This window comes from Gossypium raimondii, chromosome 12 (assembly GCF_025698545.1).
Source record: "Gossypium raimondii isolate GPD5lz chromosome 12, ASM2569854v1, whole genome shotgun sequence".
Taxonomy (NCBI): Eukaryota; Viridiplantae; Streptophyta; class Magnoliopsida; order Malvales; family Malvaceae; genus Gossypium; species Gossypium raimondii.
Window position 1 is genome coordinate 10,766,440 of NC_068576.1, and position 12,027 is coordinate 10,778,466.

Consider the following 12,027-nt stretch of genomic DNA (forward strand, 5'->3'; position numbering starts at 1 on the left):
GACAATTTCCAAAGGGTTCCTTGCTAGTGATTGTTGTGAAGACATGTTAAAAAGCAACAATAATATTGAGAAATTCATTCGAAGTAAGTGATAAAATTTTATTTAGATAGTTTTCTTTAAATGTAGTGGGTGTATATATGTGATGCGAATGGATTCTTATTACTATGTGTGGATATTAACTCTCGGTGAATGGAATAGTGTAAGAAAACTACAAATGTGTTGCCAACCCTCAAAGAACTATAATTGACGTATGTCTATGGAATCTCTAGGACATGGGATTCGACCAACCCAATTTGATTCTCGGGTATGGAATCCGAACCATGCGTTGACAGATTATAAGTTTGACAGATAATTTAAAACTTTTAAAAGTAAGATGAGAGATTTGGTAATGAAGAAAGCTTTGGGTAATTTATCTTCCTTGGGTGCCATCAACTGGAGGTACAGGTCATGACTTCATTTTCACTTCAATATATATATATATATATATATAGCTGAATAAGAAAGGGTTTTCTTGGTTTCTCATATATGGCCAGAAGCAGATACAGTGGAAGGAGACCTTATCAGCTAAATATTTCAAAAAGAGTGAAACGTAAAAGCAACATATTGGAAAAAACTCTCTTAGTTTCATAATTCCACACCAACTTGGAGATCAAATTAGCAGTAAATGTACTTGGGTGTTAATTCATTTCAAACATTTCAAAGCATTCAAAGTTAACAGTACCAAATTAACAGCACCATTTCAAACATTTATCAGTGAGCAAACATTTCAAAGCATTCAAAGTTGAAGTAGTAACAGCACCATTTCAAACATTTCAAAGCATTCAAAGTTAACAGTACCAAATTAACAGCACCATTTCAAACATTTATCAGTGAGCAAACATTTCAAAGCATTCAAAGTTGAAGTAGTACCAGCACCATTTCAAACATTTCAAAGCATTCAAAGTTAACAGTACCAAATTAACAGCACCATTTCAAACATTTCAAAGCATTCAAAGTTGAAGTAGTCAAGTCAGTTTTAAAGATGATCTCTTTTTTTGGTACTTCCTCAAGATATATATGTTGGAATCTCTATCTAGTTTAGATTCATTTTGAAAACAACCACCGAGAAATTTTATGGCAACCAGGACTATGCTGTCATTCTAGAGCTCATTATATGCATGTTAAATTGCAGTAGCCATGACAGAATATCAGAGTGTTTCTATTCAGCAAAAATCTCAAAAAGCCTACAAATCCAAACAGGACATGAGCATTCATAGTCCTTTGTTTTCATTTCTAACTGATCAAGCAGATGGAGCCACTGCAAATAAATTATACAGCCACTGCAAACAATTGTATAGCCACATACAATGGGGGGAAACTAACCTGTAATGAGGAAATCGGAGAGGAGACCGATGAAGAACTGCTGGAGCAAAGAACCTGTAATTCAGGACAAACAAACAAACAATGAAAAAAAAACCATAACCGGCAAGAACTGAAACAATCGCATGCAGAGAGGAAAGAAATAGGTTACTCAGAGGCGGAGATTACTGATTCAAGCCGTCCGGAGATCTGACACCGTCGAGTCGGAGAAGGATGCAAAGCTGAAATCGGGAGCGGGTAGAGGTTTGGTTCACCGGCACCTTCTGTTGATGTTGGGAGGGAGAGGGTCCGCTGGAGTCGATTCCGGCAAGGGGAGGGTAAATGAGACACTGATTACCTAATCTTTGCTTTTGCAAGGGATTAGAAATCGGTGGTGAAGAAGCCAAAATGCGGAATCCGTCCGCAACGGATTAGGCCCGTATTAGGGAAAACAACGAACCAAACGCTGTATTCAGTGGGGCCACCGATTCGGGGTGTAATGGCTAATCCATTATACCCAACCAAACAAGGTGTAAATGTACTCTAATTGTTTATCACGATATTACCATTTTATTATAGCATGTCAAAAAGTTATCAAGTTAGTGGAAAAAGAATCAATATATTATTGAAAAAAATAAAGTATAATATTAAATTTAACCCTCAACGTTTACATCTTTACTAATTTGGTCTTTACTCAATTTTTTAGTTAAATTTGACCATTAACCTTTTAAAGAGTCAAATTGCTTTTTTTTTTAAACGGAAATATTGACTAAAACATTGAATTTCTTAACAATGTTGGCGTGGCAGTCCATGTGCCATTCATGCTAACATTATACTAGTTGTCTTCAACAAATAATTCAAAAATTATAAAATATTCAAAAAATATAAAATATAAAAAAATTCAAGAAAATTAGCAAGACATACATGTCATATGGGACACCATGTTTAAAAATTAGATGTTTTAGTTAGTATTTCCGTTAGAAAGAATAATTCTACTTTTTTTTTGAAAGATTGATAGTCAAATTCGATTATTTAAAAGATTGAAGGCTAAATTTAATTTAAAAAAGAATAAAAACAACATTGATAAAAAAATATAAACGTTTAGGGCTAAATTTAGTATTACGCCCAAAAAAATCATGAATTATGAGGAAAACGTTTTTGGCAGAACATGCAGGAGGTTTGCAAATTGGATCAGGCAAACCCGATAAGTCTAGAGTTGGATTTCTTGTATGACTTTCTAATAGTGTAATTTATAATTTATAACTTTTTCAAATTTATTCTATATTTTATAATTAATTTTTAAACATTTTAAATAAAATCAAATTTCACTCTATTTCAAATTTATTTAATTATTTTCAGACTCGAGAAAAAGTGTCAGTAGTGATATCACATAAGTGGTGTCATTAAATGATAGTTGATTTGTGGAGTGATATACCGACACTTTTCTCAAGTTGTATGATTTTTAATTTCATAAAACTTATGTTGAAAGGGAAGGAAATACTATGTACGTGTGAAAACAAATACAAGATATCATGCTAGTTACGTCTATAAATAGGGGGTCCATGCAAAGTCTCTCGATCACACAAAGTAACCGTATCCAGCTTTGATAAATCGTGACTAGAGTGAGGTAAAATATCCATCGAGATGGAAGTAGTTCAAGTTCTTCATATGAATGGAGGAGTTGGAGAAACCAGCTATGCAAACAATTCTTTTGTTCAGGTATATATGTACAATAATTTATCATATACGTATCTGTCGATAACTTTTATTGTATGTACTGAGGTATTTTTCAATGTTGAAATTGGGACAGCAAAAGGTTATAACCATGACAAAGCCAATCACAGAGGACGCCATAACTAAGCTCTATTGCAGCACTTATCCGGAAGAAATAGCCATCGCAGATTTGGGTTGTTCTTCCGGACCCAACACTTTCTTTGTGGTATCTGAACTTATCAAAGTGGTGGATAGTGCTCGCCGAAAGATCTCCCAAAAATCCCCCGAGTATCATGTGTTTTTGAATGATCTTCCTGGGAATGACTTCAACACCATTTTCAGGTCCTTGTCCATCTTCCAGAACAAACTGAGGGAGCAACTTGAACCCGGTATTGGGCCATGTTTTTTCACTGGAGTACCTGGTTCTTTCTACGGAAGGCTTTTCAGGAAAAACTGCCTTCATTTTGTACACTCTTCCTATAGTCTGCAATGGCTCTCTCAGGTTTAGTTTATATATTAATGAAGTATAGTCTAATATAATATATCTGTAATCACTTTAGAATGAAAAAGAGCTTGTAATTTATGAGTGGACTATTTTGATTTGATCCAGGTTCCTCAAGGGCTGGAAAGTAATAAAGGGAACATTTACATGGCTAGCACAAGTCCACCAAACGTGCTTAAGGCTTACTATGAGCAATTTCAACAGGATTTTTCCTTGTTTTTGAAGTGTAGGTCAGAGGAACTGGTGGATGGAGGGCGCATGGTTTTGACATTTTTAGGGAGAAGAAATGATGACCCTTCAAGCAAAGAGTGTTGTTACATTTGGGAGCTTTTGGCCATGGCTCTCAATGATATGGTCCTTGAGGTATAGAATGAATAATTCTACTCACCGTTGCTGGGATTTGAAACATACATTTGCAGGATAGGATACAATCTTTTAAAGATAACTAAATGAATCAATCAAATTTAGGTTATTCCATCAGGGATAGTTATCAATTGGACACTAGTTGATATTATCTATAGATTTGAGCCACCCCACCTACCTACGTATCATATCATTTCCCAAAACTGAAAATCTGATATTGACTGGCCCATAAACTAGTAAACTAGGGAGTTAATTCCCTAAAGTATATTTTGCTGCATATATATATAAAGTTGATAAACTAGATATTAATTAGATAATAAAGAAAACATGAAATAAATGCAGGGAGTGATAGAAGAAGAGAAACTGAACAGCTTCAACATCCCACAATACACACCATCTCCAGCAGAGGTTAAATATGAGGTTGAGAAGGAAGGGTCGTTCAGCATCGATCAATTGGAAGTAACTGAAGTGAATTGGAACGCTTATCAGAACGAAACTGACTTATCTGATGCATTCAAGGATGGTGGGTACAACGTCGCCAAGTGCATGAGAGCTGTGGCTGAACCACTGCTTTTCAGCCACTTTGGTGAAGCAATCATCGATGAAGTGTTTCGAAGGTACAGAGAAATTGTTGCTGATCCCATGTCCAAAGAGAAGACTGAGTTTATCAATGTCATTGTTTCTCTTAAAAAAGCTTGATTATTATGTCATCAGTGGTTATCTAGAGTGGAACCCCCACCACCACCACAAAACCAATCAATATTATATGGTACAAATGAACTGTGCTACGGCACTGTTATCCAATCAAGAATAATTCCATGCTTGCGAGTTGTTTGTAAAATTTTACCACTCTTTATTTTTAATTTCTAAATACATCAAAATAATAAAATTTACAAACCAATACCTAAAATTACAAAGTCAAAGTTGACAAATTATCAGTTTTCTTTCTGTTTTCAATGTCAAAAGTTTTATAATAGCCACCACCTCATAAATTAAGGAAAAGAAAAGACATTTTCAATTCCAATGTATATTCATCCAAGGAAACAACAAAAGTTCTAAAATATAGTTAATATAGACCCTATATATCTATGCAGGATAAAAAAAATTACCTATTCCAAAATGTTAAAAATTTATTCTTAATGCTATTAATTTTGTAGAATTTAAGAAAATTGAAATTGGTTTTTTTAACAAGGTGACAGTGAAGTTGATGAATTTGCAATTTTGATGTTATTTGAAATTTATTGGTTAAAAAAGAAAATGCGTCATAGGGCGCACTTTCAACCATGTCAGCTGAACACGCATTTTCACTAAAAATTGACAATTTAATTTTTTTGGTCAGATGGTTAAATGTTGGTGTATTTTGTCGTTGAGCCACTGTTCGATTCCTCTTCTACTCACATTTGTATTTTTTATTTCATTTTATTTTAAGCTTTTTTTAATTAATATTTTGACATATTAACTCTTTTTATTTCATGTTGTTTCAAGCTTTTTATTTATTTTAATTAATTTTATAATTAATAAATATATTGTTTTTAAAAAATTTTGTGCTACTATATAATGCATATATGGTTAACCATGGATCATACCAATAAAATTACTTCTTTTCAATTTGAATGGAAATAGGAACATTAATAAAAATATTATTGAAAATAAAAAGGAACTCCTTATAGCACCAAACCAAAAAAAAAAATATTGGATTAGAGAATCAAATCAAGAAGAAAAAGAACCTATTGGTGAAGGGGTCTTGTACCATATGCACAAAAATAAGGAAATTTTTTAAAAAATTGAAAACAATATATTTATTAATTATAAACATTAATTAAAAATAAAAATAAAAATAAAAAAGCTTGAAACAACTTGGAATAAAAATAGAATATTAAAATGCTTACAAGAGGAATTGAACTTGGGACTTAAGAATGAAATCACAATTATCTAACCATCTAACCAAAAAACCAATATGTCAAAAATATTAATTAAAAACAAAAAAGAGAGAGCTTAAAACAACATGAAATAAAAATAAAAATGTGAGGGAGAGGAATTGAACCTAAAATTGAAGGACAAAAACACTAACACTTAACCATTTGATAAAAAAAAAACTAAATTACCAATTTTTAGTGAAAATATATCTTGTAAGACGCATTTTCAACTGATGTGATTCAAAGCGCCCTTTAATATGTGTTTTTATTGACATGATAGATAAGACGCGTTTTTTTTTTTCTTAAAAATAGTCATCAACATACTTTTAAATATTATCCATGATAAATGAGACCTAGTTAAATGAAAATGTGACACATTTTAGATGACATATAAGCTAAGTATTATTATTATTTAAATTTGGTTTCGTGTAAAATGTAAATAAACCTAATTGCAGCACATAAGGTAAGAATGAATAGTTTTGTTAATGAAATAAGTACAGAAAATTATTACTTTAGTTCCATGTTTAAGTAATTATATAGATGAAGTCCACGTAGTGTTAAAATTCAACTACTTTATAAATAATTTAATGTAATACCAAAGCAAAGCTATTATGTAGTACGTCATTTAAATAACGCTATTAATATGACGCCTGCGTTAATGACATGTTATCCGGAGATAATATTTTAATAAATTAACGGAGAACAGTAACATTTATTTTATTTTATTTTTCTTCAATCCAAGAATTTGCCTATGCTGTGTCTGAACTTAATCTTCTCACCAAAGAAATGATTCTTATTTTGCAGTTTATAGAAAAAACTGTAACACCTCTTACCCGAGACCATTGCCGGAATAGAGCACGATATGTCATCTAACTTAACTTACTAGTTCAGAGTATAAAAATTTGCTTTTAAAATTAATTTCACTGTTCACAACAAAACTGTCCACCTGCGCGACTGTCACTAATTTAATTATAACTTGAGTTACGAAACTCGAAATTTAAATCCGTAAATTTTTCCTGAAACTAGACTCATATACCTTCTTTCCATAAAATTTTCAGAATTTTTGACTTAACCAATTAGTACAGTTTATTCATTAAAGTCTCCCCTGTTTCACAGTTCGACAGTTCTGTCCTCTTGGCACTAAAAATCAATTATCTCATTGTACAGAATTCATATAATGTTATCGTTTGTTTCTTTTGAAAATAGACTCACTAAATCATATTTCATGCTTATAACAGCCCTCAATTTCACAAAATCACAATTTTATGCATATTTAACTATCTTTCACGATTTAGTCCTTTTTCAACATTTTCATCAAAATTCATCTAGTAAAACTTGTAATTAGCACTTTAAACATTTATTATCTAACATCACTTATCAAATTACAACTATATCATGAATGAGTCCATTTTAAACTTTAATTTCATTTAAAATAAATGGTAGAAACATGAAATTCAAGCTTCAATAAGCATAAAAATACGAAAATAATTAAAAACGGGGCAAGAAATCACTTACAATTGAGCTTAGAAAAATCAAGAACCCTAGCTTATATAACATGAAAGTTTCGCAGCGACTCTTTAATTTTGAAGAAGATGGACACTTATTTTCACTTTATTTTGTCTTTTATTCACCTTTGACAAAAATACCCTTGACCATTTACTTAGATATTTTTCTAGAATTACCCTTTTGTGTCCATAACACTAATTTATGGTCTATTTTCCACATAAACACTTCCAATTTCATGCAATAATTCAATTAAGTCATTTAATCACTAATTAGACACACTTTGCATTTTTCTCAATTTAGTCCTAAAAATTCAATTAGGCACTAAATCATTAAAATATCCTATCCATATTTTTCACACAATATTTCAATCAATCAGTAATGAATAAAAATTTATAAAATTAAACTATTTCACTTCGGATTTGTGGCTACGAAATCACGATTCCGATTAGGCCCTATTTCGGGCTATCACAAAAACAAATTAAGTTTAAAAAAAAAAACAAAAGGGTAAACTAGACCCAATTATTAATAATTCATTTGTCAAAGCTTCAAAATAGTCACACAACTATTTATTTTTGTCTTTTTTAGTCACCAGCTGATTAATAGTAACGTCTTTTAAAATTGGTATAATAGTAACTTTATCCCTCAATATTTATACATTTTGTTAACCAATTCTTAATTCTAAAAATATAACCCTTAGTTTATACAAATTATGTAATTTGGGTAGTTCTAGACATTATATATATAAAAATAACCACTATATAAATAATTGGCTTAACTATAATCAATAAAAAGCCCTCAGTAAAAAAAATAATTAAAATCTATTGAGTTCTTATGAAAAAAGTTCACCTAATTGAGCCATCAGTGACAAAAAAATACCGACTTCTTTTGTTAATGGAAACTATCAGTTGACCGGTTTGATCGTTAACCATATCGGTGTGGCTAATGAAAGTCATTAGAAGCTGCCACGTAGCAGTATGTTGATGAGGCCTGACAGGTCAGCAAAATATGAAAATAATTCTTTTAAAAAATAATAAAAATTAAATTTAGACAAATGATTGCTTAAAAATTAAAAAAATCCAAAATTATAAACAAAATTATTAATAATTATTTAAGAATTCAAGATATTATAAAAATAAAATATGGAAAAAATTCAAAAAAAATTAAAAACTTATTTTAAAAAGCTAATAAAAATATGCATTCAGAATGTACAAAACAAATGGTTGTTTAGGTTTTACTGAAGTTGGGATAATTAATTTTCTAGATTCATTATAGATGAGTTTAAAATTAGAAAAAAATTAGAAAATCTAAAAATATTAATAATTATTGAAAATTTATAAAAATTAAAAATGTGAAAAACAAAAAAATAATTGATGTTTTAAAATTATTTGATTTTTTTACAATTATAAAATCTTTCGTCCATATTCCAATGCATTGTCTAATCCTATTTTTTTTTAAATCAGGGCAAAATACCAAAAAAGCCAATTTTTTTAAATTTACCGAAATGGGCCTGGTATTTTATTATTTACCGGAATGGGCCCTTTTCCCCTAAATCGCGTCCACATCAGCGCGATGTCAGGGGACGTGTCAGGAAATCGCGTCCACGTCAGCACGCTTTGCTAACATGGCAACAAATCGCGTCTTCTGAAGCGCGATTTGTGTCCACGTCAGTAAAGTGCGCTGACGTGGACGCGATTTCCTGGCATGTAGCGTGCCCCTGGGGACGCGATTTCGCCGTGTTTCCCACCTTAGGGTTTTTAGGGTTTATGGAGAAAAAAGTAAACAAATAAGGGATTAAGGTTTAGGGTTTCATAATTAAATTAATTAAAATTTATTCAAAATTAGATTACGTTTCGTGTTTATGGGTTTTTAAGATAAAATCAAAGCAGGATGATTTATCAGAAGGATTTTTGAAGTTGCGCCTACGTGTACACGCTTTTGCTACAGTAGGTCCTGAAAAAATAATTTCGACTTGACGTTTCTGTGAAAATAGTTAAAAAATGCTTCAAGCAGGATGCTTTATGAGAAGAATTTATGAAATCCCGCCCTCGTGGACGTGCTTTTGCTATAGTTGGTCCTGGAAGAAATAATTTCGAGTTGACGTTTTTGAACAAATAGTTTAAAAAAACGCTTCAAGTAGGATGCTTTATAAGAAGAATTTGTGAAGTCGTGCCCACGTGGACGCGCTTTTGCTATAGTAGGTCCTGAAAAAATAATTTTGAATTGACGTTTCTGAGCAAATAGTATAAAACAACGCTGTAAGCAGCATGCTATTTGAGAAGAATTTGTGAAATCGCGCCCTTGTGGACGCACTTTTGCTACAGTAGGTCCTGGAAAAATAATTTTGACTTGACGTTTCTGAGTAAATAGTATAAAATCGCTTCTAGCAGGATGCTTTATGAGAAGAATTTGTGAAATTGCGCCCACGTGGACGCGCTTTTGCTACAGTAGCATGTTTAGGCTGAGGCTATAAATGAGGCAAAAAAGGTTCTGAGATTGCATAAGTCACAGCAGAAACAATTTAGAGAGGCTAAGAAGGTTAGAGTTTCAAATATGAGTGAACGTATTAGTGTTGTTATTTACTACGATGATGAGGTTTGCCACACCGAGAATGGTGTTATTTTTTTGTCGGAGAATACGGTGCGACTGGTTTTTAACCAGAACATAGATTTGACAGAACTTCGTAAAATAATTAGGCATAAAATTTTCGGAACGACGCCAATGAAAGTTTTTGTTTATTACGTATCGATTTTGTTCCTTTGTTGATCCGGTGACATATGACTCGTTTGACATAAAAGGTACTCGCAGCTTGGAGGCAATTGTGCAGACTCATCTTGCTAGTGGAGCACCTTATATTGAGTTATATGTACAATTTACATCGCCAAATGATGTACTTGCGACCGGTGTTCGAGATGTATACACGACCCCTGGCCGACATTCGGTTAGCGGGTTAAAAAACACGAAACAACCCATATTTGGTAGCGGTGTTGAATGCACATCCCCCGCAAGACACTCTGTCGGTGGATGGGACATGTACGTCGGTGGCTCGATGTTTGATGCTGGAAATACGTACTATGGAACGACATCAAGTTCTAGTGGTTGGGAATCTACATCCAATTGGGGACGTTATGAAATGCCTAGAAGAAGGGATGATGTACTCCCTACGACGTCAACCAGTGAGGGGACATTGTACGCTGCAGATGATTGTGGGTTAGAAGATGACTCCGATGTGGATCCACCTCGAGAGCCCAGGCCCGATGGTGCAGAAATTGGCTTATTTTCTGAACCGAAGCCTATTCCAACAGAACCTGAAGATGCTGAAAGGAGTTTAGATGAAGAAGAAAATCTACGATTCAAAGCATACTCACCTCCAGCCCACATGCATAATGTCGATCTGCCTGCAGATGATGCGTTAGAGTTTCCAGATCTACCACATCGGTTGTGTGATCGTACAAGTTGAGGGCTAGATTCGGGTGAATTTAAAGTTGGTAATCAGTTTACCAAAACGGATAGTTTTATTGGTTCTTTGAAACAACATAACATCAAAAATGGTGTTAACTACCACGTCGTTAAATCTAAATTTGATAAGTTTGAGGCGAAGTGTGCGGTGCAAGACGGTACATGTTCATGGAAAATCTACGCTTCGTTAAGGAAAAGGACAGAGTTGTGGGAGATTAAAAAGTACAAAGGTCCACATACATGTGTTGTAGGTACAGTATTGACGATATCTGAATAATACTTTTATTATGTAATGTTACATTATTTAATGTACTCTGTTTATAAGTGTTTCACAAGATCATCCGAAGATGGATTCAGCTATGTTAGCTAACTTGATACTGCCCACGGTAAAAGCAGATCCCAGGACTTCAGTGTCGGTGTTAATTACCAATATTCGTAGCCAAATGGGGTATACGCCCTCTTACCGCAAGGCTTGGATAGCTAAGCAAAAGGTGTTGGAGAAGATGCATAGTGGGTGGGACGCCTCATATAATGAAATATGGCAGTGGTGTCAAATGCTAGAGAGATACGTCCCAAGTGCCATCACAGACCTTGAAACGGAACGCGCGTACTACAACGACCGATTACTACGTGGATACCAAGTGTTCAAACGCCTGTTTTGGACCTTTAAGCAATGTCGAGATGCATTTCCATACTGCAAGCCATTGGTACAAATTGACGGTACCTTTATGTTTGGTAGGTATACTCATCGGCTATTGCTTACAGTGGCACAGGATGGCGGTGGGAGAATTCTTCCAATTCCATTTGTAATAACACCGGGGGAGTCGTCTGATGACTGTGATTTCTTTCTCTCTAGGTTAATGAGGCATGTGTGCTCCCAACCTGATATCTGTGTTATTTCAAATCGGGGCGCCGGTATACTAGCTACATTTGATCGACAGGAAAGCTTATGGCAGCACACACACCATCGTTATTGCCTAAGACACGTTGCTTCCAACTACTACAGGAAATATTCATCTAAGAGCGAACGACAACAAGTGACCAACATGGGTATTTAGTCTATATCTGTGTTATTTCGTTTCTCAATTTGAATTAGTTTTATTGGTAGAAGTGGTATGTAATATTCCCTATGAACTTATATTGGCAGGGTATGAAATAAATAAAGACCGTTTTCACGAGATGTTGGCAACTTTACGTTTAATTAACGGAGAAGGGGCGGACTACCTTTGTAAC

At 33.5% G+C, this 12,027-nt stretch overlaps 1 protein-coding gene across 1 annotated transcript; it reads left to right on the forward strand.

Annotated features, from left to right (window-relative positions):
• The first annotated feature begins 2,895 nt into the window (after positions 1-2,895).
• Positions 2,896-4,757, forward strand: LOC128031871 (S-adenosyl-L-methionine:benzoic acid/salicylic acid carboxyl methyltransferase 2-like). The gene is made up of 4 exons (XM_012581409.2): positions 2,896-3,057; positions 3,149-3,553; positions 3,662-3,916; positions 4,259-4,757. Exons 1-4 carry the CDS (start codon positions 2,983-2,985, stop codon positions 4,613-4,615), a joined length of 1,092 nt encoding a protein of 363 aa, XP_012436863.2. The 5' UTR covers positions 2,896-2,982; the 3' UTR covers positions 4,616-4,757.
• The last annotated feature ends 7,270 nt before the right edge of the window (positions 4,758-12,027 follow it).